Below are 26911 nucleotides of genomic sequence, written 5' to 3'. Positions count from 1 at the left end.
TTATTGAATTATTATCGAACATTTATGAGCGCTTCGTATTAAAAATTTGCTACGCGAATTATAGCCATGACTAAATAAATACTTCATTTAATTTATGCCTACTGCACGTTCCATTCAGGAATCTTTTCGCTTTGTCAGTATTTTCTAAGATGTGGTTGTGGTTAGTACCGAGTTTTAAATAGATACATGTGAACAACAGTATTTCATTGAGAGTAGCAACTGTCGCGTCTGTTCTCCACAACTCTATAAGGGTGAAAGGACATTCTTTGACAAATTCGTCGCTACGCTTTCCGGGATCCGAGCTCGCGGAACGACTGTCATAAATAGGGGCTAATAGTTGACAAGGTTTCGAGATGTCAATTAATAGTCGCCCATCCGTAAACGAACCTCGACGAACTTCGCCTAACCACGTGTAACGTACTCCTTGAACTCCAGAAGTTCAATGAGGGTGGAGGCAAAATTAATTTTCATTGCATGTAAGCAAAGTTCATGAGGAACAGTCATTACTACAGTAACTAAGATAAGATGCCGTCACTTCTAACTTAGATGTTGGGAATACAAAGCGTAAGTAAGTAGTATTAAACAGCAAAACTTTCCACGTTCACGGCACATGAAAACATAAAGCTAATGAATCATTTGCACGGTTATGTTGCATATTAATGATGATCTAGTGTTGGATACATTACCACCCCGGGTAAAATATGTGCTCATAGAGATACGAGCTGCATTTTGAGAACATTATAATGGGCCATGAATCCAGTGTTAAAAGAGAACTGAAGCATGAATGGAAATGTTTGTACATTATGTTTTAATTATAGCACTACAAGCTGCAACAAATTTTCAAAACAACGCTAGGGGCATCACGTTTTCGGAAGCACTTCAAGTCAGCTGTTCTCGGAAGCTTTAAAACTTCATTTTTCGTCTAAAAACAAGTTAGCAAGAGTGCGTGTCTTGAATGGCGGGTGAGTCGTTAACTTTGGCGTGGTTATAAATCTCGTGAATGGCCAGCTTTATCGGCGTCCGTTAGACTCCCACAAACTGACGCTTCAAAGCAATATCAAAGGGATTTTAATTGCCAGTCGACCGACACTTACGAACATTATTACTCCAATAACAATCTACAGATAATCACTATGATGATGATAATGATTATTACACACTATAGGCTAATAAGGAGTTCCTAAGTTATAATTATTAATCAGAACCTTAGGGTGCTTTTCTACCAGAGACGTTCTAAGTAGCTATGCGACGAAGATGTAGTAGCTAACCTGTAACTAACTAACTAACTATGTGACCGTTCCTACTGATACTAAGGCTATGTAGGTGTGCAAGTAAGATGTGCTATGAAGATGTACCACCGCAAAGTAACTGCTGTAGGTACTCCGTTCTACAAATTACTATACCACTCGCGTTCATCCATAGCACACATCGTTCTATATAAAAGACATATCTTAATTGAACCCGTTTCTACCAGTGCTAAGCTACGAGTATGTGAATCAATGAATACGATTGGTGGAAGCCAAACGCATCCACAGAAACATAGCATAGCACATCTCTGGTAGAAAAGCACTCTTAAGTAAAATTTCTTGTACCTAAGTACCCTTTTGAATCATTAATACGTAAATCAATCACTGCCTTAGCTATGAATAAGGGTATCCTGTCAAATATAGAGAAATGTTTTGGCATTAGACCACTGGATGACGTCATAAGTAGAGAAACAATAAACACGGCCCATATTGTCTAAAATTCGTTTATATTCACGTTCAATAATAACCATAGAATGTTTTGTTATTTTATTTCCGATTGTTAATTGAAAAAAAAGGAAGTAACAAACATTCCGCGCAAAAAAAATGGTTAAGTACTATTTTCTTTTAAAACAAGCGCTTGAAATAAGAACAAGACCGATCTTCTACAACAGAGGATGGTACATCTACCTACATATACAGTCGTTGCTTGGAAAATGGAAATTGCTAAAATAATGAACTAGCAGTGGAGCATGGCATCTCTAACGTAGGTGAAGCAGCACCTAAACAGCTTGAAAAGATTAATGGGCTTAAAATTGCATCGCAGCTGTGCAATAAAAGCAAGCCGGTGGAATCAACGGCAGGCACCGAAATGCAGTGTTATATCACTTACGACGTGTGAGTGCATCCACACTATTTCGTTGGAATTAAAACGAAATGTATTTTCAAAGATGGCCGCTTTTGACCCTTTTTCACAGCCATATTTTAACCACTAGAGTCGAGATAAAGCAGCTTTCATTTAAACGCTAGCTAAATACTTCTTTTTTATGAAGTATTGCTGCTATTTAAATTTAATGGAGGTCTCGGTTGTGTCTATTATTTTTAATGGTATTCCTACGGTTCTAATAAACGCAGTGAGTTTATTTGATCAAATAGGTATTTGTTTATACAGAGATGAATTAGCATATGAGTTTCAAAAATCCTTAGGTCTCTAAATTTCAATTTCAGATTTCGATTAAGTCTTAAAATAATAAAAGCCACATGTTTTAAGTATCTTTATCATTTACAAAGCTATGTTTCATAATATCATTACGAAAGACATCGCGTATGATGCAAAACCACCAGATCCAGACCAAGTAAATGGATTCAGTATCATTTTAAAATAAAAAGTTTAATAAAATAAATCCATTTAGATTTTTTGCTGACAAATGAATAATAAATTGCCAAGGACTCGATCGGAACGTTCCATACTTTCACGTACCTGGAGCAAAAAGAAAATTGCGTCTGACCGGTCTCGTCTGAAGAGCGATCTAAATACGTAGGACGAGCACTTCACGATCAAATTGAGGACACTAGACGCCACTACGGTTATAAACATTACAGCCGACTAAATAGAAAACCACTCACGAGACAGCTATTGAAACCAATCCATGTAATAAATTATTAATTTTCTAAGACCTGTTTCTTTGACATACAAAACAATCGCTTCTTCTATTTCGGTGACACTATTATTACAACGAAAACCGATGTTTTTATTACAGACGAACCTTATTTTTATGGCCTTAAAGGTTAATATTTTCAGTGTTCGTAACAAAACTGGGATAGTAATGTCGCGCACCATTAATTTTCCCAGCTAAATAAAGTTTCAGAAACGGAAAAGTCCACAACGGCGTTTCCCTTTGTTGTTGAGGGCAAATAACTTGTGGGACAGGAAAATATATGTACAGGTCCACGAGAAATTCTTGAGATCAAACAATATAAGAAGAGAAATTGTTCCGCGGGAAAGAAGATAAACGTTCACATGTTTCTTAATTTTGGTGAGATGCTTTTGTTAATAAGTTAGGTCGAGAAGCGAGAAATGTAGGTTGACTTGAAGTATTAATAGTTGTGATAAATCTGGGCGCCTGTGTAATCGCAGTACGAACAACATTCAGTCACCTATATGCATCAATCAGTCGTTATCGAAACAATAGCAGCAAACAACTAATTATATTATCGCGGACACTTACAATTTTGCTCGAACCGTTTTACTGCTCATTTACTTTGTCACTTACTTCAAAGTAATCAGTTTAATGTGTTCAATATGAATGAGTGTTGGTAAGTGGCGGCAATTAATGTATATCAGAGTAGTGAGAGAGTGTGCACTTCGATTTATGTATGCGCCACATGACGCTGTGACGTCAGTGAGGAAGAATGCAAGCATCCAAAGTATCTAAGTAAGTATCCAAGGATGTAAGTATGTAGGTATCTGTTCGGAGTTGAATTATTATTTTCGTTATCAGAAATTATATTATATGGCCTGTTTTCATATGCTTTTAATTTACTTACTGGTGTTAACTATAATATTAGGTAATCACTCATCTTTTATTTTTTATAATTCGTATTGACTTTCTAGCAACTATGGATGAAGTTCGTTAAAATAACGAATTCGTTAAACATTTATTGTAATGACACACCCGCAGTTAAATATTATTACATTTGCAACATTTGAATAGAACCGAAGATAAAAGTCGAAATAAATAACAGTACTACTAAATAAACTAAAGTCACAAGTCCAACGCATGCAAGAATACTCCTTGGGGATAGCTTTACAGTAAAGGGTGCTCTTTGGGGAGTTGTCGGTATCGACTAAACAAAACAAGATCAGAATTCAGAGGTCGCACGGTCGCCCGGTCGCTCTGAATGTAGATAACACGATAATCCATAAAAAGGCGACTCAGCTCTAAACTGTAAAGAACTGCAGTAGAAAATTCTTATTTTCGTATCTGAAGCATTCTACAATAATACAACGATATTACATAAGATTCTGCATTTCGGAGTAAAGGAAAGAAATGGGTCAAAGATTCTCAGTCGGACCACGGGTCGGTACTAAAGTTCGATACACAAATTAAACCAATTCGCGATGACGTCGGCTGGATCGATAACCAGATAAACAAGTTGGGGTGGGGCAGCGACCCTCGTGCTCTTGAGGACGCAGATGCCCATACATGGGACGGCAACATTACGACAGTTAGACGCTTTAATCTGGTCCCGACGCGCCACAGTGGGGTAGACTCATATAGACACACTTGTGGGACACTCTTTGCGATGATTTTGTTAGTTTGCCATGCTGATGCCGCACAAATTGCAAATCTACTGAGGGGACATCAGCAATTGTGTGCTACTCGGAAAGTACGGGCTTTTGGCCCTTATCTTCCACATTCAAGTTACATGTGGGAACACTGTGTGAGATTATAAATTGATGCCACATCACTTCTGAGAAGTGATAAGTGAACAAACTTACATTGCTGATGAATAGAAGCTGTGGCGATAAACTAACAAACGATTAATTATGAGCGCTTAACTTATCCGAACCTATTCAAGTAGTTACCTTACAAGTACAAAATTATTATCAAGTTGTATAAGTACATACCTAACATAAACTAGATTATCAAATAGAGACATCGATATAACCAAATATTTTCGGGTTAGGTGCCTGCGTATTAAACTATCTGAACAATTTGGTAGGCATGACGACATAATACCTGATGTGCGTAGGCTGACGCATAACTCCAATAATAAAATTTTGTAAACGTGAAAATTAAGCCTTTCGTTCGCGAGTTTCGTTCTAAAAATAAATAAAAGTTATCTAATTGTATACCAAACTTTATGACTTAAAAGTTAATGGATCTCAGATGCGATAAAAAAGCTATACACATTAGAGGAATCTAATCCCCAAAAAATAATCCCAAAACACACACGCAGAGAGGGCGAGTCACATGTCTAATCCCCCGAATGGCGCCACCGCCTGTGACATTCTGTGACAATGTAGAGCAAACGGCTCCCCAAGTCCCTGGCACTTCGCGACTCGCAGAGTTCGCGCCCCGGTTAATTCCGACAATAAAATGGCATTAAAACGTCTGACGATGCTTGTACGGCCGATTCTTAAATAAATGTTTCAATAGAAGGAAAATTGGAATATTTAAAGCTGTAAACATGCGAGGAAAATGTTATTTTCCTTTGCAACGATATATTCATTCAGTAAAGTAACTGGACTGAACGCAAATACCGTAGCCACCCACACTGGTATTACCTAGGTATTGAAAATCCATTTGTAAGGGGACTGGACGTTAGCGAGCTTCGAGTTTCATTTGATTTGAGGTGTATCGGATAGCCAGTCCGTTACGTAGGTGCCGCATTATGTGGCTTCGTGAGCCGCAAACCGTTCACAGTACACTTAACTCGGCTGGGAAACACGCTACTCTAGGAATATTCAAGGATAAATGTAATGCAACCACTGATATTGATTACGTTGGACTGAAACTTCAGTTGCAGCTGGCGTCAGTCTTTATTTGACCATTAAAAGAGTAATAAAATTTTCGAGCGCCGAATATACCACCAACTAACTCGCCGCTAAAGTGAAGAATCAATACCACATGCCTAAAATAAAATGTAACAATAGCCTGCGCCGCATTATAGGACAACCGCTTAAAATGCTTTCCATGTTCGGAGTCATCCGGCGGTGACCGCTAGCGCTGCCCGCACTCGCCTGTCGGCCCGGAAGTAAGACATGGGAATCTAATCGCTTACTCGATCTTATCTGCCTCCAAATATTTTAACTTTCATGAAAATAAATAATAGCTGCGTCAGAAAGTCATTAATTTCACTTGAACCAGGATGTTCAATGTGACTTGTGACGCGAAAGCGCCGCCGATTGTTGAACGATAAGGCTCTCGATGTTTATAAATGCTGTATTCATAAAGTCTTAATGGCGTTGTTAAAGACTGATTGTAGCTTAGTTAACCTTAGTTCTTGTAGGTCACATCAACGTGTGACTTCTTTGTAATAGGTACTTACATACAAAGAGCAACGTATACGTATAAGCTATTATGATGATACACATGATAGGAGTTATAATGACTCAGTTATTTGTTTAAAATAAAACCATTGTCGAGGAAATAAATGAAATGCGATAAAAACATCTTTTTAACAAAAAATACTGTTATATCATTCAACGTTTGGCATAAGAGGCGCCCTCAAAAAGCGAGCGTGAGTCGGCAAATTGTAACTAATGGATCTCCCAGAAGATGACTCATGAGTCCCACATGTCACTCTAAGTAAGTCACAGACTGATTTTATAGAGACGCGGGTGCGGACTCCGTTATTTTTGGAACGATGGGGAATGGGACCAATTTCTGTATACGTACAAAAACGTACCCTTACAGAATTACTGACATAGAAGCTTTCATATTTGGGTTAGTATACTGTCGTAGCTACTTATATCGGAGATAAAATCGCTTTAATACTCATGTTGCATGGTTAAACGAATCAATCAGGCCATCTCGAGCTTTACGCGGAAATAATAATTAATCTAAATTGATGAATGTACGTCTGGTTATGAAGTGAGTGCAAATAACATGCCTGTTTTAATTGATTAATTTGTTAAAGCGGAATTGCTACTGAGCAGTTTGAGCATCAACATTATGGGGTTTCAGATAGCAAAAAAAATTGAAATATGTTAACCAAGAAAACCGTTAGCGGTTTGGTCCCATAAATATGAGTTGTCTTGCAAAGATATCCATGTCACAATAGGATTACACAAATGAAAGCTGGATTTCAAAACGCAAAACATGGAATCCCATTGCGTAAAAGCAATTCAATCTCCTAAGCACACATGCGGACTTCATAAATCTCATGTCAGATCGGTAGATGTGCGTTTTATGTCATAAATACAGCGGGTTTGTATGTCAAAACATGGGGGATTTGGGTGCTCTCTCCCTGCGCGGACGGCCAACCGTCGCGCGACGCCAGCCGAGATAATGAAAAAAGAAGATTTATGATCAAACTCTAATCAAATTTTATTACCGTCTACGACCCTTAACGTTATTATTCCTTGCGTACTGCGTTTTCATTATCGATTTGTAGTTCACTATGTCATTTTGTAAACGTAAGTAAATAAAATACTGCCGGTTCTATTTTAGTAGAATTGTCTTCTACACGAATTCACGTAATGTTGTTAACAGTAACCATAAATACTAAGCAGATGAAAAATCAAAATGTGGCCAAGTTTCCTTAGCCAACGGGGTCGTGTCGCATTACCATAAAGTTTCCAGTAAGGAATGTGGTGTTGCAATATAGCGAGCAATAATATAGCCATTTGTACGCAACGTGGAATAACGCTCGCACTTCCCCCTACCATCACGATCCCGTCCTTCACCTCTCTGACCCAATTATGTGGAACATATTACATTTTTTAGCCCTTACACCTCAAACTCTCCACTTGCAAACGGCTAATAACGACATAATGAAATGACCATGAACTTGAAAATCGCGGAATTCTAGAAGGGTTAATCCCCCACGTCACGTATTGTACAAACAAATGAAACCGGTTTGTGACCCAAAGGTACACGAGTGCTTTTAAGTTCAGTTCATAATTGGATCATAAACCGGCGTCCAATTTCTATTGTAGAATGCAGATAAATAACAAAGATGTAGTTTTATCAATAACGTGGAACGTCCCTCCTTCATCAAATAAGCTGATACTGCGGCCTACTTCTAGGATTGTCTGATTATAAGTTCATACTGTTGCCGGAAAGGTCATCAAGAGCATCTGCGTTATTGTTATGTCTCCATTTTCATTCATTTTACGTTCAATTTACGCTTTCCATTGCGGAAGGCAATCTTCCGCCTCTTTTTGCAACTATTCTGAGGAACTGAAATTAATATTTCTTCTGTAGCATCTTTATGCTCTACAGAATAATGGGTTCTTATTGTTACAATGAATTAACTATTTAACATTTAAAATGCACAGTTCTTTGATTGCCTTTCAAAATATTTTTATAGAATATGTATGTTTAGTATGACCCTCGACTTGATCATTGGGAATAAAAAAGGGTGCCACAAAGAGGACTATTATACAAAGTAAAGCGCAATGACTTGAATTAGTTATTCAGTTGATTATGCCTCCCCCTGGCCACTCTATCATTATCGTTTTACTTCACGCACGTGCCGACTTGCGCAGGCACCCTTGTGCTCTTCAAGGTCGATAATTATAGCCTGCACAGTCTTTTGTTCCACACTCGCTACCCTCTCTTTACGAGTAAATATTATTCTGTCTTCGTACGAAGGCAATTTGCTGTACGGTACTTAATTTTGAAAATCGTCTATTTATATTCTAGTTCCAGTAAATAGATAACTTTTTGATAACAACGTGAAGTTTTTTTATAACATTACAATGTCATAACGTCCTCTAAACATCTGTCAGTTTAGCACTTTGAACTAAAATTAACTTGGAAATTATTTCATGAATCATAATTAAAAAGATTCGTTAGCGATGGTAATATTCGAGACTGGAATAATCCCGAGAGTCTCTTTAGGCGTCTGTCTAATCACTGTCTAGTAATTAAGTTCTTTAGAACATTAGTTTGAAAAAACACTTATAAGTAGGTACCTAGTTTCTTCATCATTTTCCGTTTCGATATTCAAAATCAAAAATACTACTGCAACAAGATTATATTCCCGAAAGAGCAGTCGATTCAATTGATAGTAGATTAATTGCAAACTATGTTACGAACAGTTAGATATTATAACTCAAAGCAGTTGGGAGACCAATCTCCTTGTCACTGGGGAAATAACTCGCGCTCTGTCTGTTATTTCGCTGAAGAAAAATAATCTGAGTGTTAATATTGCACTAGCTTTTTCTTACTACGTCGTACAGGACGTATGTATATGAATAAATTTATGTTTACAACCCCTTCATGAGCAGATTAAGAATTATGACTAATAACACCCCCCAGCTCGTTATCTCACATATTTTGAGTTTTAGGGAAGCACATCCATCTTCATGTTTATACAAACATTCCGTTGTTCCGTCTTAATACAGGCGGCAAATGAGGAAACTTTTGTAATAAGTTTATTTATACTAGAGATTAGGCAATGCGGGTCGCTGCGGACTCTTCGGGGAAATTTAAACCCACCCAAATTGCACCTGGGAAATCACATTCTTACAAACATGTTCTAAAGAAATAACAAGCGGTCGGAAACTAGAACTAGGTTCGAATAAAGAAACTAGTCCAGAGTGGAAGTGTTATCCTTTTAACTTTTCTCGATTTTACTGACTTTCTGAATTGCAGTTCGAAATGAACTGTATCGTAAATACTTCTATTTTAATCTAAGTTTGGTAAACTAGAAAAGTAAGTTATCCATGGTAAAATACGACAAACTATAAAAATTAGCATTTCGTAGGGAGATACTTAAGTACCTACCCCCAAGCAAAAGCAATTTAGTAAAGACCTAATTTTATCCCATTTGGAATTAGAAAAGGTTAAAAAGAGTTATGTACGAGTAAAACACTTATTTCCATACAGAGGGGATTGAGGAATAATTGCTCGCTGTTTTCTGTGATCTTTTTTTTATAAAGTAGGTAGACCTAATCCTAAAGGGAATAATACAAAAACATTTGTTTTAATATGGCCTACGCAATTTGTTTTAATTAACCTTTTCTAGGTTACAAAAACTTTGTTTTTACAAAACAACAAATTAAAATAAAATTCACACGCAAGCGTGGTTCTGGTTTCAAAAGTGCGCGGGCGCAGGCCACAGGCAGCGCAACCGGCGAGTGTAAACACACACACCACTGAGATGAAACGAAGTAAGCCGGTACTGGCCACTTATCGACTCCTGCACCCGTGTTGATTATGCGAGCTCTGTCAACACCCGAAAATAGACATAAACAGACAGCCGCATTTCTTCACCGAATCGAGAATACGAAAATTGACGATTGTAGCACGCAACGTGAAGTTTGATTGATGGTTTTAATTAGTGTATATGTTCATGCCGTTACTTAGTATTCGGAACTAATTGAGGGCGAATTCTGACATTTTGAAATAAATAGGACATCATATTTAAGTCTTACAATGATAAAGTGTCCGGTGATCGACGAGAAAATCTTAACAGTAATTTTATTGAGTCAGACAATATCTTACAAAGAATTATGATAGCTCATCTTATTATGACGCTCTTTAAACCTCGGCATAATCTGGATTTAAAGTAAGTAATTCTAATCTTAAAAATTACGGATACGTGTCTATCTCATCAATTACGAGATTAGGTTAAATCCTAAATAAACTCTTCGATAAATTTAATGAGTTTTTAAAGATAATACACGTAATATATGAAAGTATATATTATAACAGTGAATGTTGTGCCTGGTTGGTGTACTAAAATAAATCCTTAACTTAAAACGTGATGAAAAAATGAGCAGAGGCCAGGTGCAGTCCATATCCGCTCGAAAAGGAACAAAAAAATGTGGGTGCTCTTTGAAAGGTAGAGCACTACATTAATTCCTTTTTTACAAAACTGGAACGTTTTTGTTATACTGCTATGACATAATAATATGGTTCAGTAGGATTTTGTACAGCTAAAACTTGGTATTCAGGAATTAAGAGTCTGGCTAACACAAAAGCCTTCTTTGCATTTATTTAGGTTAAGTTCTATTTGCACCAAAATCCTAGTACCTAAAAAGACTTCAACTTCTACTGCATTATAAGCAACCAATACTGACCCGACGATATTTCATTTTGGAGACTTTTATTACTTAATATCAACAAAGTCTTCCTGCTTTCAATTGGCAATAATTACTTTGTTCATTACTAAAATTGCTTACTCAACGGTGACAGCGATAGCTTTTACACTTTGAACGAAGATTAGCCAAACTTTAGCTAAAGTAAGCAAGTTTCATGGCTTCACAATAAAAAGTCAAAGGTCTGATGAAAAAGTTTAGCGACGGTACTTTTTAGATTGTCAGTGACATTGCTGCGGAGTCAAGGCATAGTGGATTCAATACACCTAACAGTAGATTGATGAGGGAAGGACCCCCACTTTTTCCAACTTTTCTTATTTTTCGACGCAAGAAAGTTTTCGATTTATCATATTCTATTTGGAATGGGGTTCGGAACAAATTATTCGAGAGCAAAAGTTTCAACGATAGCTTTCTTCAAAGTAATGTAGGTAGACAACAATAGGTGAAATACCTATCACTTTACAATAACCAGGAATGATTGCAGTTGATTGTTGTATTATTGTTTTCTTCTTTATGTTAGATTCCGCGTTTCTTTTGTTCGGTCCTCTTTTATAGTACAATTTTCTGAATCACCCGTCCATGATAGATAGTTCCACCTTGATGACCTGCTTATCTTTTCCTTCGTGAATGACGTACAAAGCGCGAGTCCTTTGGTGCATTATTAGCCTGAACAACTCCTTTATAGGACTCCTTTAACATTCAAAATACTCGAGGTTTAATCTGCCTCAGACTAGTAGCTTCACGTCCTGGACAATACGCTGCTGTTTTATGTTTAGTAATATTGGTAGGATTGGTTTTTACTGATTGAGCGATTTTATTATAACAAAAGGAAACCCGTCCGACGGCCACAGGCCGATGTCTACCTGCGTTGAACACCTGTCGCGGGCTCCTTGAAACTAACGTAGGTTACGTTTAATGTCTCAAATCTCAGCTGTTTAGTATTATTTCATGTTTAATTTTGTTACGACCTTTTAGAACTTGTTAGGACTTTATGAGTAGATGCGGTTATTACGCTCATATGTGCCTAAATCTTGGAGAGAAGAAAGTGATGAGATTTTTTACAACAATTTAATTTTGAAAATGGTTTAATACGAGATAGAAATCGTCTTTGTCAATAAATTATTTATTATGCCGCATCACGATTAATATGACGCATAAAAAGGCAATACTCATTGATGGTACCGGCAGATGGCCATTTAACAATAGATGCTCTTTCAATAATAATACCATCGCATCGGGTCGTGATGTGATGGTATTCTTTTATTAAAATGACTCAAGAAATCTCAGAACATACGGAGAGATTTCTAACCACGCCGAAACATTCTCAAGACCCCAAAAAAACTTCGTTAATAAATTAGAATAAAATTACTAATTAACAAAGAAACAGCCATAAAAACAACCACAAATTGTTCTCAGAAATGAGATTGGCGCCCGCAAAAAGTGCTCTTACTCAAACGGTCCCATTTGTTCCCTGAATTGCCCGGAATGAGGGTCCCTTGGCTGAATTATAACTTATTTTTCAAACCATATGACAAATATCGTCTCTATAGGTATTCGTTCGTATCTGGGAATGACGTTGGTTTAAAGATAACTAATGTTAAGTGATCTTTAAATTACTGGCATGAGTTTAGATTAGGTAGGTACCTATCTGCTAAGGGTATAATGTTATCAGAAGGAATGAATATACACAGATGTGTAAAAGACACTAATTAAGCACTGAATAGATAAAACTAATTAGGCACATTAAGTAACTTTCAATTGGAATAAACATAAACAACAAAAATAATTTGGGAGGTTAAAAAAGCTTATAAACAAAATATTTCACACTGATTTGCAAGAACGAAGACGTTAATTTTAGAGTAGAATTATAGAATTACATGCAAACTTACCTGTTAGTAGGAACAGTAGAATTAAACGCCGCATGACGGAATGCTTACAGGACCAGCGTGGAACGTTTACGCGCGTGTGTTTACCGGAGCCATCGTCAACAGTCCCGTCAGTCAACTATTTAGCCAATGTTTACGCGACTCAGCTGACGTCTTCGTCTATTATGTTCGCCAATTAACCACACACTCACGCACTGCGGGATCCGCACGCTGCAGTGTCAACGGCCACGAGCTTACGAGAAAAACTAGACACTTGGCGAAAGCTGTCCTTCAGGGAAGTAACCGGAACTGTCCCACGTTAGTTCCGATCTTTCTAAAAATAACGTTATTGTAAGAGTTATTTTTAGTAGCCAAACGTTTACCAAATACGATATATTTAATTCAATAATAGAATAAAAACACCCTTTGGGCATCGCCGTCATCTACCTTACAACATTTGACTAGGTAATTTTCATTTGGAAGGAAATATATTGTACGATATATAATTTAAGGCTTGCGTGACTTCCAAACAGTATTGATGCTGCCAGAAGTTCAGTTAATCGTAAAACTATACATGCTACGCAAAATATGACCCAATTGGCATGAAACAGTATAACTGCGAGTCAAAAGTTTGGCTAAGTAATTTATACACATACTTAATGCTACGGCATCATTTAGTAGGGTAACTTATGTGTTGTTATTATGCATTGGAAGGTCTGAATGTACGAAATATTCCATTTGATGTATTATGAAGTTAGTTGGAAAAACATTTATAAAATTCCACCAGTTTCTTTGATGGAAAACAGGCACAATGTTATGATAATGAACTAAATTTAAGTCTATAGTAGAACCGGATATTTCCTTTAATCAAATCACGCTACTAACCTCAAATAAAAACATGAAAGAGTGATGGCAGACATCACTATTTTCGTAGTTCGCCATTTAATTTCGTTTCACGAGAAACATTGAGGTTCCCACAAGCTATTTCAATATTAGAAAATTGTCAACAGTAAATGCTAATCGGCTTAACCCTACCTGACCTTACTGGTATGTAGGTGGACGAAGACACCTCGAGATACCCCTTTGTGGGATCAGTGACGTAATTAAAGTTCTTGTTGCCCTCCACCTTCATTTCCATTAAATTAATATAGGTATTTGCCAAGATTCAATAATGGATCCTACCTTATCCTAACGTAAATATCTTACGTATAGCCTTTGTTTATTCCATCAACTTATGCGGAAAAAAAATTGATACTTTCCCACTCGATAAACAAGCCATCTAGTTTTAGCTCTCCGCGATCGATGTTCAACCAAATGTCACTTGAAAATATGACTCCATTTACTATTTAGGCCATCATCACCTGAACAGTATAAAGAGACATACTGTCTCTAATTCAGGAGTAGGACGCTGTCATTGATACGAAGAAACCGAATTGAGTAACAGTTATTTTTAATCTAGACGAATTCTTAGAAAGATTTGTTATTATATATTTTTTGACGAGAACGCTCCTTCATTTAAGCTTGCTTGGCCGATTCACGGATGAGGGATCATTTCTTATATATCAAGACTCTTCACGTATATAGGTACGTTAGAGAGCAGGGAAACTCGGCTACGGCTGTCATAAGAACACTTATATTCGACAGTCGATAGGGGATCGTTAATACTCGAAATTCTAACTAAGAAAGTCGTTTCGCCAGAACCTCTGCTTGGGGTGGACGAATGAGGTCACGAAGCTTCGTATACATTCAATAGTGGAACAGACCAGCGCCCTTTCGTCTCCTATCATAATATATTCTAGTAATAAAACAATAGTTATAATCCTGTCGCTTTCTAGTTTCCTAACATTCATTTCTCTAATCCCCTTAATGTTCCCACTGCGATTTCGCACGCTAGTGTATTTACTAGCAATACAAACATTCTGAAACCACAATCAGTGTTTTTGCTGTCGGTGAGCGCTACAAAATGCAAATTGTAGGGTCAGCAACAAACGTTTTGTGCTACGGCTGACACGTTGCAACCATTATCTATGTTCCCGTGCACACCACAAACACAATGAAACCGCATTAACTTGCGTCTAGGGAATACACATATTATTACTTGCGTGTAATTTGTTGAAAACGGTTGTAAGTCTTGTGTTATTTAGTATGGGAACGCTAATGGAGTTTGGACCTTAAGTGCATAATACCGTCATTAGAAATTAGAGGCAAACCGCCTGATGCTTTGAATTAACGTAGTTACATCACATGTAGAGGGCGCTGTGTGCGTAAATGGGTACATCTGGCAAATTTTATTAAGGCTAAATGCTGCTTAACTGCTGACATAAACAGTTTGTTAAAGGACAGTGGGAAGAATAGTTTTTCTTTTGAATCCCAAGCTGTTTACCTACGCAAGGGGAACTGCAGGCAATAGTGAAGTTTATTACAGTTTTGCTTAAGTTGGGTGCAAACAGGATGCTGTCTCTCCCCGAAGACTATCAAAACAAGACGACTTGCGCAATTGACTTTTACAACTTGCTCGAGATATTTAGCAGCTGGCACTCTATTCCGTCTTCAATTTAAATTGAAGATATACTTAATAAGATTCAAAAATCTTTGCACATATATATAAGAAAATCGTACATTACAATGCAAATGTTTCTGTAGAAGTCATATAAAGTACTGAACATAATATAAATAAAATAGTTATTTGTTACAGTTATGGGTTTTAGTGAAGTAGTTAAAAACGGAACATTATCGTATTTCGTAGTTGTAATTTTTTTTCATGGAAAAAAATATCAGTTAGTAGTGAATTGACACAATGAATCAATATCCACTAAAATAGTGTTGTTACAGATATAACTAATTATTAATAGCAAGGTCAAAACTCTTCAAGTACATTAGTAAAATATAGTGTATCCTTAATGCAAGCAAAGCCAGGGGCAAACACAAGTTTAGCTCTATATCTCAAAGCCATTTAATTTATTGGCTCGGCAGTAACAGCCCAGTGTGATACGTATCAAGTTATCAATAGAACCTTCACTAAAACCGCTTCGAGTTTTATATATTATTTGAGTCTAAAAGCTTTTTAAAGTTTCTATTTACAAACCAGCTCGAACATCAAAGTTTTACCGTGATACCTATAGAAACCAAGTAGTGAATATTGTGACTATATTTATAATTTTTAACTATTTTTGGAAAATAGAGGACTGCAATAATACTGAGTGTAATCTAGATAGATGTTAAACTACGGTAAAAATCGTAAAATTGTAACGTCATGCCTTTTATCTCTGAAGGAGTAGGGCCAGAAGTGCACATTGCGGCCCGTAATTCCACTGTACACCCACTTATCACAATTTAAATTGCAAGTCCCATGCAATAAAGGGTGAGCCTATTGCCATATACTGGGCACAATTCCAGACACCGTGCCACTACTGAGAAATTTTCGAAAAACCGAAAAAAAGTCCATAATTCTTTGCTCGACCACGGAATCGAATCCAAGACCCCTTGTCTGTAGCAATCACTCGACCAACGAGGCATCGTGAATTTATATTTTTAACTTTATTCTCTCAATGGCCCACAAAACATTGTATCCGACGTATTTTTTGCAGAGATAAATACTCTAAGTTCCGGGGGAAGACAGAGACAACATTTTACACCGGACGCTTCTTGCACAGCACAGTGGGATCAAAGCCGCAGGCTAAAGCTAGTACACATTAATAATCAGGCCATAGCAAAAACAACCCTCATTAAACGACGTTAAACTTGAATTTCGGGCTACCACACTTTGCTCGGCTAAAGAGTTCTTTCATTCTTTATTCATTGTAATTGGAATTGCGTTCATTATTACAGAGTACACAGGAATCAGTTATTAACAGATACCAGTACTTTTTTATTTTCTTGTTATATAATTAATGAGATATTGATTACCTACCAAAAATCTTTTCAATTTTTACAAACAAGAGAAGCATTTCATTCGAAAGATAATCTAACGGAATAAGACCTCGAACACAAATACTAAGCGAATTCAAAGAATAAAGAAAGAAATAAGTTGGAAGAAAAGATTTTATATTAGGGTCCGTACACACAGCGGGATACTAGGGCCACTCCCGACTTCGCAGGAACATACAAAAGTACATAAAGTTGCGGTCACAATGGCTGTGGCGTTCAACTTGATTGCTAAACGCTTTACCAACAAAAGGAACTGTTTAATGTTACGGCACGCACCGCTAGCATTCGATACGGTTTAATAGTGGCTTTATTTCACGGCCATAGTTAAATACTCGGCATTAGCGTCCTACATAGGTACATGTCATTGAAAAGCGTGTAATTTGATTATATAAATCTCTCGTCCAACGATCTGGATTGACGTAGAGATTAATGTTGTGGACACAGAATGCGCCTTAAACATTAAAGATGTAAATCTTCTAGTAAATCAATCAATGGTTTACAACGGTTCGTGGTAGGTGCAGCGTTTGATGGTTCAATACTGAATATTGATGTTGGCGCACGTACCATTATCCTATTAAGTGTTTTAGATTGCTTTGTTGCTTTGTTTAGTTTATTATTTCAATAATCAATCGGAGCTTTTTGCAATTTTTTGCCCGCCGTCTCAATGAACTAGCAGATTTAAGAAACCAATTTTAGTCATCCTAAAATTTTAGTATCGTAAGTATATCATAGCATGTACCAACTACCTACGATATACACGGTTTACTAGGTACTCCTCAAATAGAGGATTATATTTCCTATTCGCATTACATCAGTGGATCCCAGCTCAGACCTCCCCGGATTACTAGAGTGAATTCCCAGAAATACCGTATGTAACATAGGTAACCGAACTCCCATTGTACGAGTAGCACAAGCGACCAGGATTTTATTTCAAAGAAATTATTGAGCTGCCAGGAAATGTACGGAGTAATCAACACACGTACTACAAACTCTGCAGAAATTCTAGACAGGTTTCATTTAATCGAACTATACTACAAATTGTATAGCCGGTTTTCTTAAACGATTAATGGACGAATTAAATTTTAAACTGCTTTTATTGAATTATTATCGAACATTTATGAGCGCTTCGTATTAAAAATTTGCTACGCGAATTATAGCCATGACTAAATAAATACTTCATTTAATTTATGCCTACTGCACGTTCCATTCAGGAATCTCTTCGCTTTGTCAATATTTTCTAAGTTGTGGTTAGTACGAGTTTTAAATAGATATATGTAAACAACAGTATGTCATTGAGAGTAGCAACTGTCGCGTCTGTTCTCCACAACTCTATAAGGGTGAAAGGACATTCTTTGACAAATTCGTCGCTACGCTTTCCGGGATCCGTGCTCGCGGAACGACTGCCACAGATAGGGGCTAATAGTTGACAAGGTTTCGAGATGTCAATTAATAGTCGCCCATCCGTAAACCAACCTCGACGAACTTCGCCTAACCACGTGTAACGTACTCCTTGAACTCATAGAGTTCAATGAGGGTGGAGGCAAAATTAATTTTCATTGCATGTAAGCAAAGTTCATGAGGAACAGTCATTACTACAGTAACTAAGATAAGATGCCGTCACTTCTAACTTAGATGTTGGGAATACAAAGCGTAAGTAAGTAGTATTAAACAGCAAAACTTTCCACGTTCACGGCACATGAAAACATAAAGCTAATGAATCATTTGCACGGTTATGTTGCATATTAATGATGATCTAGTGTTGGATACATTACCACCCCGGGTAAAATATGTGCTCATAGAGATACGAGCTGCATTTTGAGAACATTATAATGGGCCATGAATCCAGTGTTAAAAGAGAACTGAAGCATGAATGGAAATGTTTGTACATTATGTTTTAATTATAGCACTACAAGCTGCAACAAATTTTCAAAACAACGCTAGGGGCATCACGTTTTCGGAAGCACTTCAAGTCAGCTGTTCTCGGAAGCTTTAAAACTTCATTTTTCGTCTAAAAACAAGTTAGCAAGAGTGCGTGTCTTGAATGGCGGGTGAGTCGTTAACTTTGGCGTGGTTATAAATCTCGTGAATGGCCAGCTTTATCGGCGTCCGTTAGACTCCCACAAACTGACGCTTCAAAGCAATATCAAAGGGATTTTAATTGCCAGTCGACCGACACTTACGAACATTATTACTCCAATAACAATCTACAGATAATCACTATGATGATGATAATGATTATTACTAACTATACGCTAATAGGGAGTTCCTAAGTTATAATTTTTAATCAGAACCTTAGGATTTTTCCCCCAGAGATTTGCTATGTAGCTGTGCGGTGAAGATGTATTAGCTAAACTGTGAAACTATATGGCCGTTTCCACTGATACTAAGCCATTTAGTAGTGCGAGTAAGATGTGCTATGAAGATGCACCGCCGCAAAGTAACTGCTGTAGATACTCCATTCTACACATTACTATACCACTCGCGTTTATCCGTAGCACGCATCTTTCCATATAAAAACATATCTTTTTGAACCCATTTCTACCAGTGTGCAGTTACGACTACGTGAATTAATGAATACGATTGGTGGAAGCTAAACGCATCCACAGCAACATAGCATCGAAGATCTTTGGTAGAAAAGCACTCTTAAGTTAAATTTCTTGTACCTAAGTACCCTTTTGAATCATTAATACATAAATCAATCACTGCCTTAGCTATGAATAAGGGTATCCTGTCAAATATATAGAAATGTTTTGGCATTAGAACACTGGATGACGTCATAGGTAATCAAACAATAAACACGGCCCATATTGTCTAAAATTCGTTTATATTCACGTTCAATAATAACCTTAGAATTTTTTGTTATTATATTTCCGATTGTTAATTGAAATCAGGAAGTAACAAACATTCCTTGCAAAAAAAATCGTTACTATTTTCTTTTAAAATAAGTACCAAGACCGATCTTCTAAAACACAAACACAGAAGATGGTACACCTACCTACGTATACAATCGTTGCTTGGAAAATGGAAATTGCTAAAATAATGAACTAGCAGTGGAGCATGGCATCTCTAACGTAGGTGAAGCAGCACCTAAACAGCTTGAAAAGATTAATGGGCTTAAAATTGCATCGCAGCTGTGCAATAAAAGCAAGCCGGTGGAATCAACGGCAGGCACCGAAATGCAGTGTTATATCACTTACGACGTGTGAGTGCATCCACACTATTCCGCTGGAATTAAAACGAAATGTATTTTCAAAGATGGCCGCTTTTGACCCTTTTTCACAGCCATATTTTAACTACTGGAGTCGAGATAAAGCAGCTTTCATTTGAACGCTAGCTAAATACTTCTTTTTTATGAAGAATTTAAATTTAATAGAGGTCTCGGTTGTGTCTATTATTTTTAATGGTATTCCTACGGTTCTAATAAACGTAGTGGGTTTATTTGATCAATAGGTATTTGTTTATACAGAGATGAAGTAGTATATGGGTTTCAAAAATCCTATTAACTAGGCACTTTTTCTATTTCAGATTTTAATTAAGTCGTTAGATAATAAAAGCTACTGTGTTACGTATACTTATCATTTACAAAGCTATGTTTCATAATATCATTACGAAAGACATCGCATATGATGCAAAACCACCAGATCCAGACCAAGTAAATGGATTCAGTATCATTTTAAAATAAAAAGTTTAATAAAATAAATCCATTTAGATTTTTTGCTGACAAATGAATAATAAATTGCCAAGGACTCGATCGGAACGTTCCATACTTTCACGTACCTGGAGCAAAAAGAAAATTGCGTCTGACCGGTCTCGTCTGAAGAGCGATCTAAATACGTAGGACGAGCACTTCACGATCAAATTGAGGACACTAGACGCCACTACGGTTATAAACATTACAGCCGACTAAATAGAAAACCACTCACGAGACAGCTATTGAAACCTATCCATGTAATAAATTATTAATTTTCGAAGACCTGTTTCTTTGACATACAAAACAATCGCTTCTTCTATTTCGGTGACACTATTATTACAACGAAAACCGATGTTTTTATTACAGACGAACCTTATTTTTATGGCCTTAAAGGTTAATATTTTCAGTGTTCGTAACAAAACTGGGATAGTAATGTCGCGCACCATTAATTTTCCCAGCTAAATAAAGTTTCAGAAACGGAAAAGTCCACAACGGAGTTTCCCTTTGTTGTTGAGGGCAAATAACTTGTGGGACAGGAAAATATATGTACAGGTCCACGAGAAATTCTTGAGATCAAACAATATAAGAAGAGAAATTGTTCCGCGGGAAAGAAGATAAACGTTCACATGTTTCTTAATTTTGGCGGAATGTTTTTGTTAATAAGTTAGGTCGAGAAGCGAGAAATGTAGGTTGACTTGAATTATTAATAGTTGTGATAAATCTGGGCGCCTGTGTAATCGCAGTACGAACAACATTCAGTCACCTATATGCATCAATCAGTTATTATCGAAACAATTGCAGCAAACAACTAATTATATTATCGCGGACACTTACAATTTTGCTCGAACCGTTTTACTGCTCATTTACTTTGTCACTTACTTCAAAGTAATCAGTTTAATGTGTTCAATATGAATGAGTGTTGGTAAGTGGCGGCAATTAATGTATATCAGAGTAGTGAGAGAGTGTGCACTTCGATTTATGTATGCGCCACATGACGCTGTGACGTCAGTGAGGAAGAATGCAAGCATCCAAAGTATCTAAGTAAGTATCCAAGGATGTAAGTATGTAGGTATCTGTTCGGAGTTGAATTATTATTTTTGATATCAGAAAATATATTCGTTTAATGGCCTGTTTTCATATGCTTTTAATTTACTAGCCTGTTTTCATACATTTAACAACTATGGATGCAGTTCATATAAATAACGAATTCGTTAAACATTTATTGTAATGACACACCCGCAGTTAAATAATATTACATTTGCAACATTTGAATAGAACCGAAGATAAAAGTCGAAATAAATAACAGTACTACTAAATAAATGAAAGTCACAAGTCCAACGCATGCAAGAATACTCCTTGGGGATAGCTTTACAGTAAAGGGTGCTCTTTGGGGAGTTGTCGGTATCGACTAAACAAAACAAGATCAGAATTCAGAGGTCGCACGGTCGCCCGGTCGCTCTGAATGTAGATAACACGATAATCCATAAAAAGGCGACTCAGCTCTAAACTGTAAAGAACTGCAGTAGAAAATTCTTATTTTCGTATCTGAAGCATTCTACAATAATACAACGATATTACATAAGATTCTGCATTTCGGAGTAAAGGAAAGAAATGGGTCAAAGATTCTCAGTCGGACCACGGGTCGGTACTAAAGTTCGATACACAAATTAAACCAATTCGCGATGACGTCGGCTGGATCGATAACCAGATAAACAAGTTGGGGTGGGGCAGCGACCCTCGTGCTCTTGAGGACGCAGATGCCCATACATGGGACGGCAACATTACGACAGTTAGACGCTTTAATCTGGTCCCGACGCGCCACAGTGGGGTAGACTCATATAGACACACTTGTGGGACACTCTTTGCGATGATTTTGTTAGTTTGTCATGCTGATACCGCACAAATTGCAAATCTACTGAGGGGACATCAGCAATTGTGTGCTACGCGGAAAGTACGGGCTTTTGGCCCTTATCTTTCACATTAAAGTTACATATGGGAACACTGTGTGAGATTATAAATTGATGCCACATCACTTCTGAGAAGTGATAAGTGAACAAAGTTACATTGCTGATGAATAGAAGCTGTGGCGATAAACTAACAGACGATTAATTATGAGCGCTTAACTTATCCGTACCTATTCAAGTAGTTACCTTACAAGTACAAAATTATTATCAAGTTGTATAAGTACATACCTAACATAAACTGGATTATCAAATAGAGACATCGATATAACCAAATATTTTCGGGTTAGGTGCCTGCGTATTAAACTATCTGAACAATTCGGTAGGCATGACGACATAATACCTGATGTGCGTAGGCTGACGCATAACTCCAATAATAAAGCATTGTAAACATGAAAATTAAGCATTTCGTTCGCGAGTTTCGTTCTAAAAATAAATAAAAGTTATCTAATTGTATACCAAACTTTATGACTTAAAAGTTAATGGATCTCAGATGCGATAAAAAAGCTATACACATTAGAGGAATCTAATCCCCAAAAAATAATCCCAAAACACACACGCAGAGAGGGCGAGTCACATGTCTAATCCCCCGAATGGCGCCACCGCCTGTGACATTCTGTGACAATGTAGAGCAAACGGCTCCCCAAGTCCCTGGCACTTCGCGACTCGCAGAGTTCGCGCCCCGGTTAATTCCGACAATAAAATGGCATTAAAACGTCTGACGATGCTTGTACGGCCGATTCTTAAATAAATGTTTCAATAGAAGGAAAATTGGAATATTTAAAGCTGTAAACATGCGAGGAAAATGTTATTTTCCTTTGCAACGATATATTCATTCAGTAAAGTAACTGGACTGAACGCAAATACCGTAGCCACCCACACTGGTATTACCTAGGTATTGAAAATCCATTTGTAAGGGGACTGGACGTTAGCGAGCTTCGAGTTTCATTTGATTTGAGGTGTATCGGATAGCCAGTCCGTTACGTAGGTGCCGCATTATGTGGCTTCGTGAGCCGCAAACCGTTCACAGTACACTTAACTCGGCTGGGAAACACGCTACTCTAGGAATATTCAAGGATAAATGTAATGCAACCACTGATATTGATTACGTTGGACTGAAACTTCAGTTGCAGCTGGCGTCAGTCTTTATTTGACCATTAAAAGAGTAATAAAATTTTCGAGCGCCGAATATACCACCAACTAACTCGCCGCTAAAGTGAAGAATCAATACCACATGCCTAAAATAAAATGTAACAATAGCCTGCGCCGCATTATAGGACAACCGCTTAAAATGCTTTCCATGTTCGGAGTCATCCGGCGGTGACCGCTAGCGCTGCCCGCACTCGCCTGTCGGCCCGGAAGTAAGACATGGGAATCTAATCGCTTACTCGATCTTATCTGCCTCCAAATATTTTAACTTTCATGAAAATAAATAATAGCTGCGTCAGAAAGTCATTAATTTCACTTGAACCAGGATGTTCAATGTGACTTGTGACGCGAAAGCGCCGCCGATTGTTGAACGATAAGGCTCTCGATGTTTATAAATGCTGTATTCATAAAGTCTTAATGGCGTTGTTAAAGACTGATTGTAGCTTAGTTAACCTTAGTTCTTGTAGGTCACATCAACGTGTGACTTCTTTGTAATAGGTACTTACATACAAAGAGCAACGTATACGTATAAGCTATTATGACGATGATATAAGTTATAATGACTCAGTTATTTGTTTAAAATAAAAACATTGTCGAGAAAATAAATGAAATGCGATAAAAACATCTTTTTAACAAAAAATACTGTTATATCATTCAACGTTTGGCATAAGAGGCGCCCTCAAAAAGCGAGCGTGAGTCGGCAAATTGTAACTAATGGATCTCCCAGAAGATGACTCATGAGTCCCACATGTCACTCTAAGTAAGTCACAGACTGATTTTATAGAGACGCGGGTGCGGACTCCGTTATTTTTGGAACGATGGGGAATGGGACCAATTTCTGTATACGTACAAAAACGTACCCTTACAGAATTACTGACATAGAAGCTTTCATATTTGGGTTAGTATACTGTCGTAGCTACTTATATCGGAGATAAAATCGCTTTAATACTCATGTTGCATGGTTAAACGAATCAATCAGGCCATCTCGAGCTTTACGCGGAAATAATAATTAATCTAAATTGATGAATGTACGTCTGGTTATGAAGTGAGTGCAAATAACATGCCTGTTTTAATTGATTAATTTGTTAAAGCGGAATTGCTACTGAGCAGTTTGAGCATCAACATTATGGGGTTTCAGATAACAAAAAAGATTCAAATATGTTAACCAAGAAAACCGTTAGCTGTTTGGTCCCATAAATATCAGTTGTCTTGCAAAGATATCCATGTCACAATAGGATTACACAAATGAAAGCTGGATTTCAAAACGCAAAACATGGAATCCCATTGCGTAAAAGCAATTCAATCTCCTAAGCACACATGCGGACTTCATAAATCTCATGTCAGATCGGTAGATGTGCGTTTTATGTCATAAATACAGCGGGTTTGTATGTCAAAACATGGGGGATTTGGGTGCTCTCCCTGCGCGGACGGCCCAACCGACGCGCGACGCCAGCCGAGATAATGAAAAAAGAAGATTTATGATCAAACTCTAATCAAATTTTATTACCGTCTACGACCCTTAACGTTATTATTCCTTGCGTACTGCGTTTTCATTATCGATTTGTAGTTCACTATGTCATTTTGTAAACGTACGTAAATAAAATACTGCCGGTTCTATTTTAGTAGAATTGTCTTCCACACGAATTCACGTAAGGTCGCTCAAACTTGAAATGGGTTCTATGTTTTAACAGTAACCATAAATACTAAGCAGATGAAAAATCAAAATGTGGCCAAGTTTCCTTAGCCAACGGGGTCGTGTCGCATTACCATAAAGTTTCCAGTAAGGAATGTGGTGTTGCAATATAGCGAGCAATAATATAGCCATTTGTACGCAACGTGGAATAACGCTCGCACTTCCCCCTACCATCACGATCCCGTCCTTCACCTCTTTGACCCAATTATGTGGAACATATTACATTTTTTAGCCCTTACACCTCAAACTCTCCACTTGCAAACGGCTAATAACGACATAATGAAATGACCATGAACTTGAAATCGCGAAATTCTAGAAGGGTTAATCCCCCACGTCACGTATTGTACAAACAAATGAAACCGGTTTGTGACCCAAAGGTATACGAGTGCTTTTAAGTTCAGTTCATAATTGGATCATAAACCGGCGTCCAATTTCTATTGTAGAATGCAGATAAATAACAAAGATGTAGTTTTATCAATAACGTGGAACGTCCCTCCTTCATCAAATAAGCTGATATTGCGGCCCACTTCTAGGATTGTCTGATTATAAGTTCATACTGTTGCCGGAAAGGTCATCAAGAGCATCTGCGTTATTGTTATGTCTCCATTTTCATTCATTGTACGTTCAATTTACGCTTTCCATTGCGGAAGGCAATCTTCCGCCTCTTTTTGCAACTATTCTCAGGAGTTGAAATTAATATTTCTTCTGTAGCATCTTTATACTCTACAGAATAATGGGTTCTTAACAGAACTTATTGTTGCGATGAATTATTTAACATTTAAAATGCACAGTTCTTTGATTGCCTTTCAAAATATTTTTATAGAATATGTATGTTTAGTATGACCCTCGACTTGATCATTGAGAATAAAAAAGGGTGCCACAAAGAGGACTATTATACAAAGTAAAGCGCAATGACTTGAATTAGTTATTCAGTTGATTATGCCTCCCCCTGGCCACTCTATCATTATCGTTTTACTTCACGCACGTGCCGACTTGCGCAGGCACCCTTGTGCTCTTCAAGGTCGATAATTATAGCCTGCACAGTCTTTTGTTCCACACTCGCTACCCTCTCTTTACGAGTAAATATTATTCTGTCTTCGTACGAAGGCAATTTGCTGTACGGTACTTAATTTTGAAAATCGTCTATTTATATTCTAGTTCCAGTAAATAGATAACTTTTTGATAAAAAGGTGAAGATTTTTTTAAACATTACAATATCATAACGTCCTCTAAACATCTGTCAGTTTAGCACTTTCACCCAGAATTAACTTGGAAATTATTTCATGAATCATAATTAAAAAGATTCGTTAGCGATGGTAATATTCTAGACTGGAATAATCTCGAACGTCTCTTTAGGCGTCTTTCTAATCACTGTCTAGTAATTAAGTTTTTTAGAACATTATAGTTTGCAAAAAATCCCTTTTAAGTAAGTAGGTACTTATCTAGTTTCTTCACCATTTTCCGTTTCGATATTCAAAATCAAAAATACTTCTGCAACAAGAATCCATTCCCGAAAGAGCAGTCGATTCAATTGATAGTAGATTAATTGCAAACTATTTTACGAACAGTTAGATATTATAACTCAAAGCAGTTGGGAGACCCA

General features: G+C 37.2%; 1 protein-coding gene across 1 annotated transcript in view; it reads right to left on the bottom strand.

The window, feature by feature from the left end:
* Positions 1-13204, bottom strand: part of LOC118266773 (transmembrane protein 132E) — an 83240-nt gene extending 70036 nt beyond the window's left edge. The window contains 1 exon segment of the mRNA XM_050703118.1: positions 12912-13204. Within this exon segment, the coding sequence (XP_050559075.1) occupies positions 12912-12945 (34 nt within the window). The 5' untranslated portion in view covers positions 12946-13204.
* Positions 13205-26911: the final 13707 nt, after the last annotated feature.

The sequence above is a fragment of the Spodoptera frugiperda genome, chromosome 23, assembly GCF_023101765.2.
Source record: "Spodoptera frugiperda isolate SF20-4 chromosome 23, AGI-APGP_CSIRO_Sfru_2.0, whole genome shotgun sequence".
Taxonomy (NCBI): Eukaryota; Metazoa; Arthropoda; class Insecta; order Lepidoptera; family Noctuidae; genus Spodoptera; species Spodoptera frugiperda.
The sequence above is the reverse complement of the archived record's forward strand: the minus strand, read 5'-3'. Positions and strand labels throughout refer to the sequence as shown.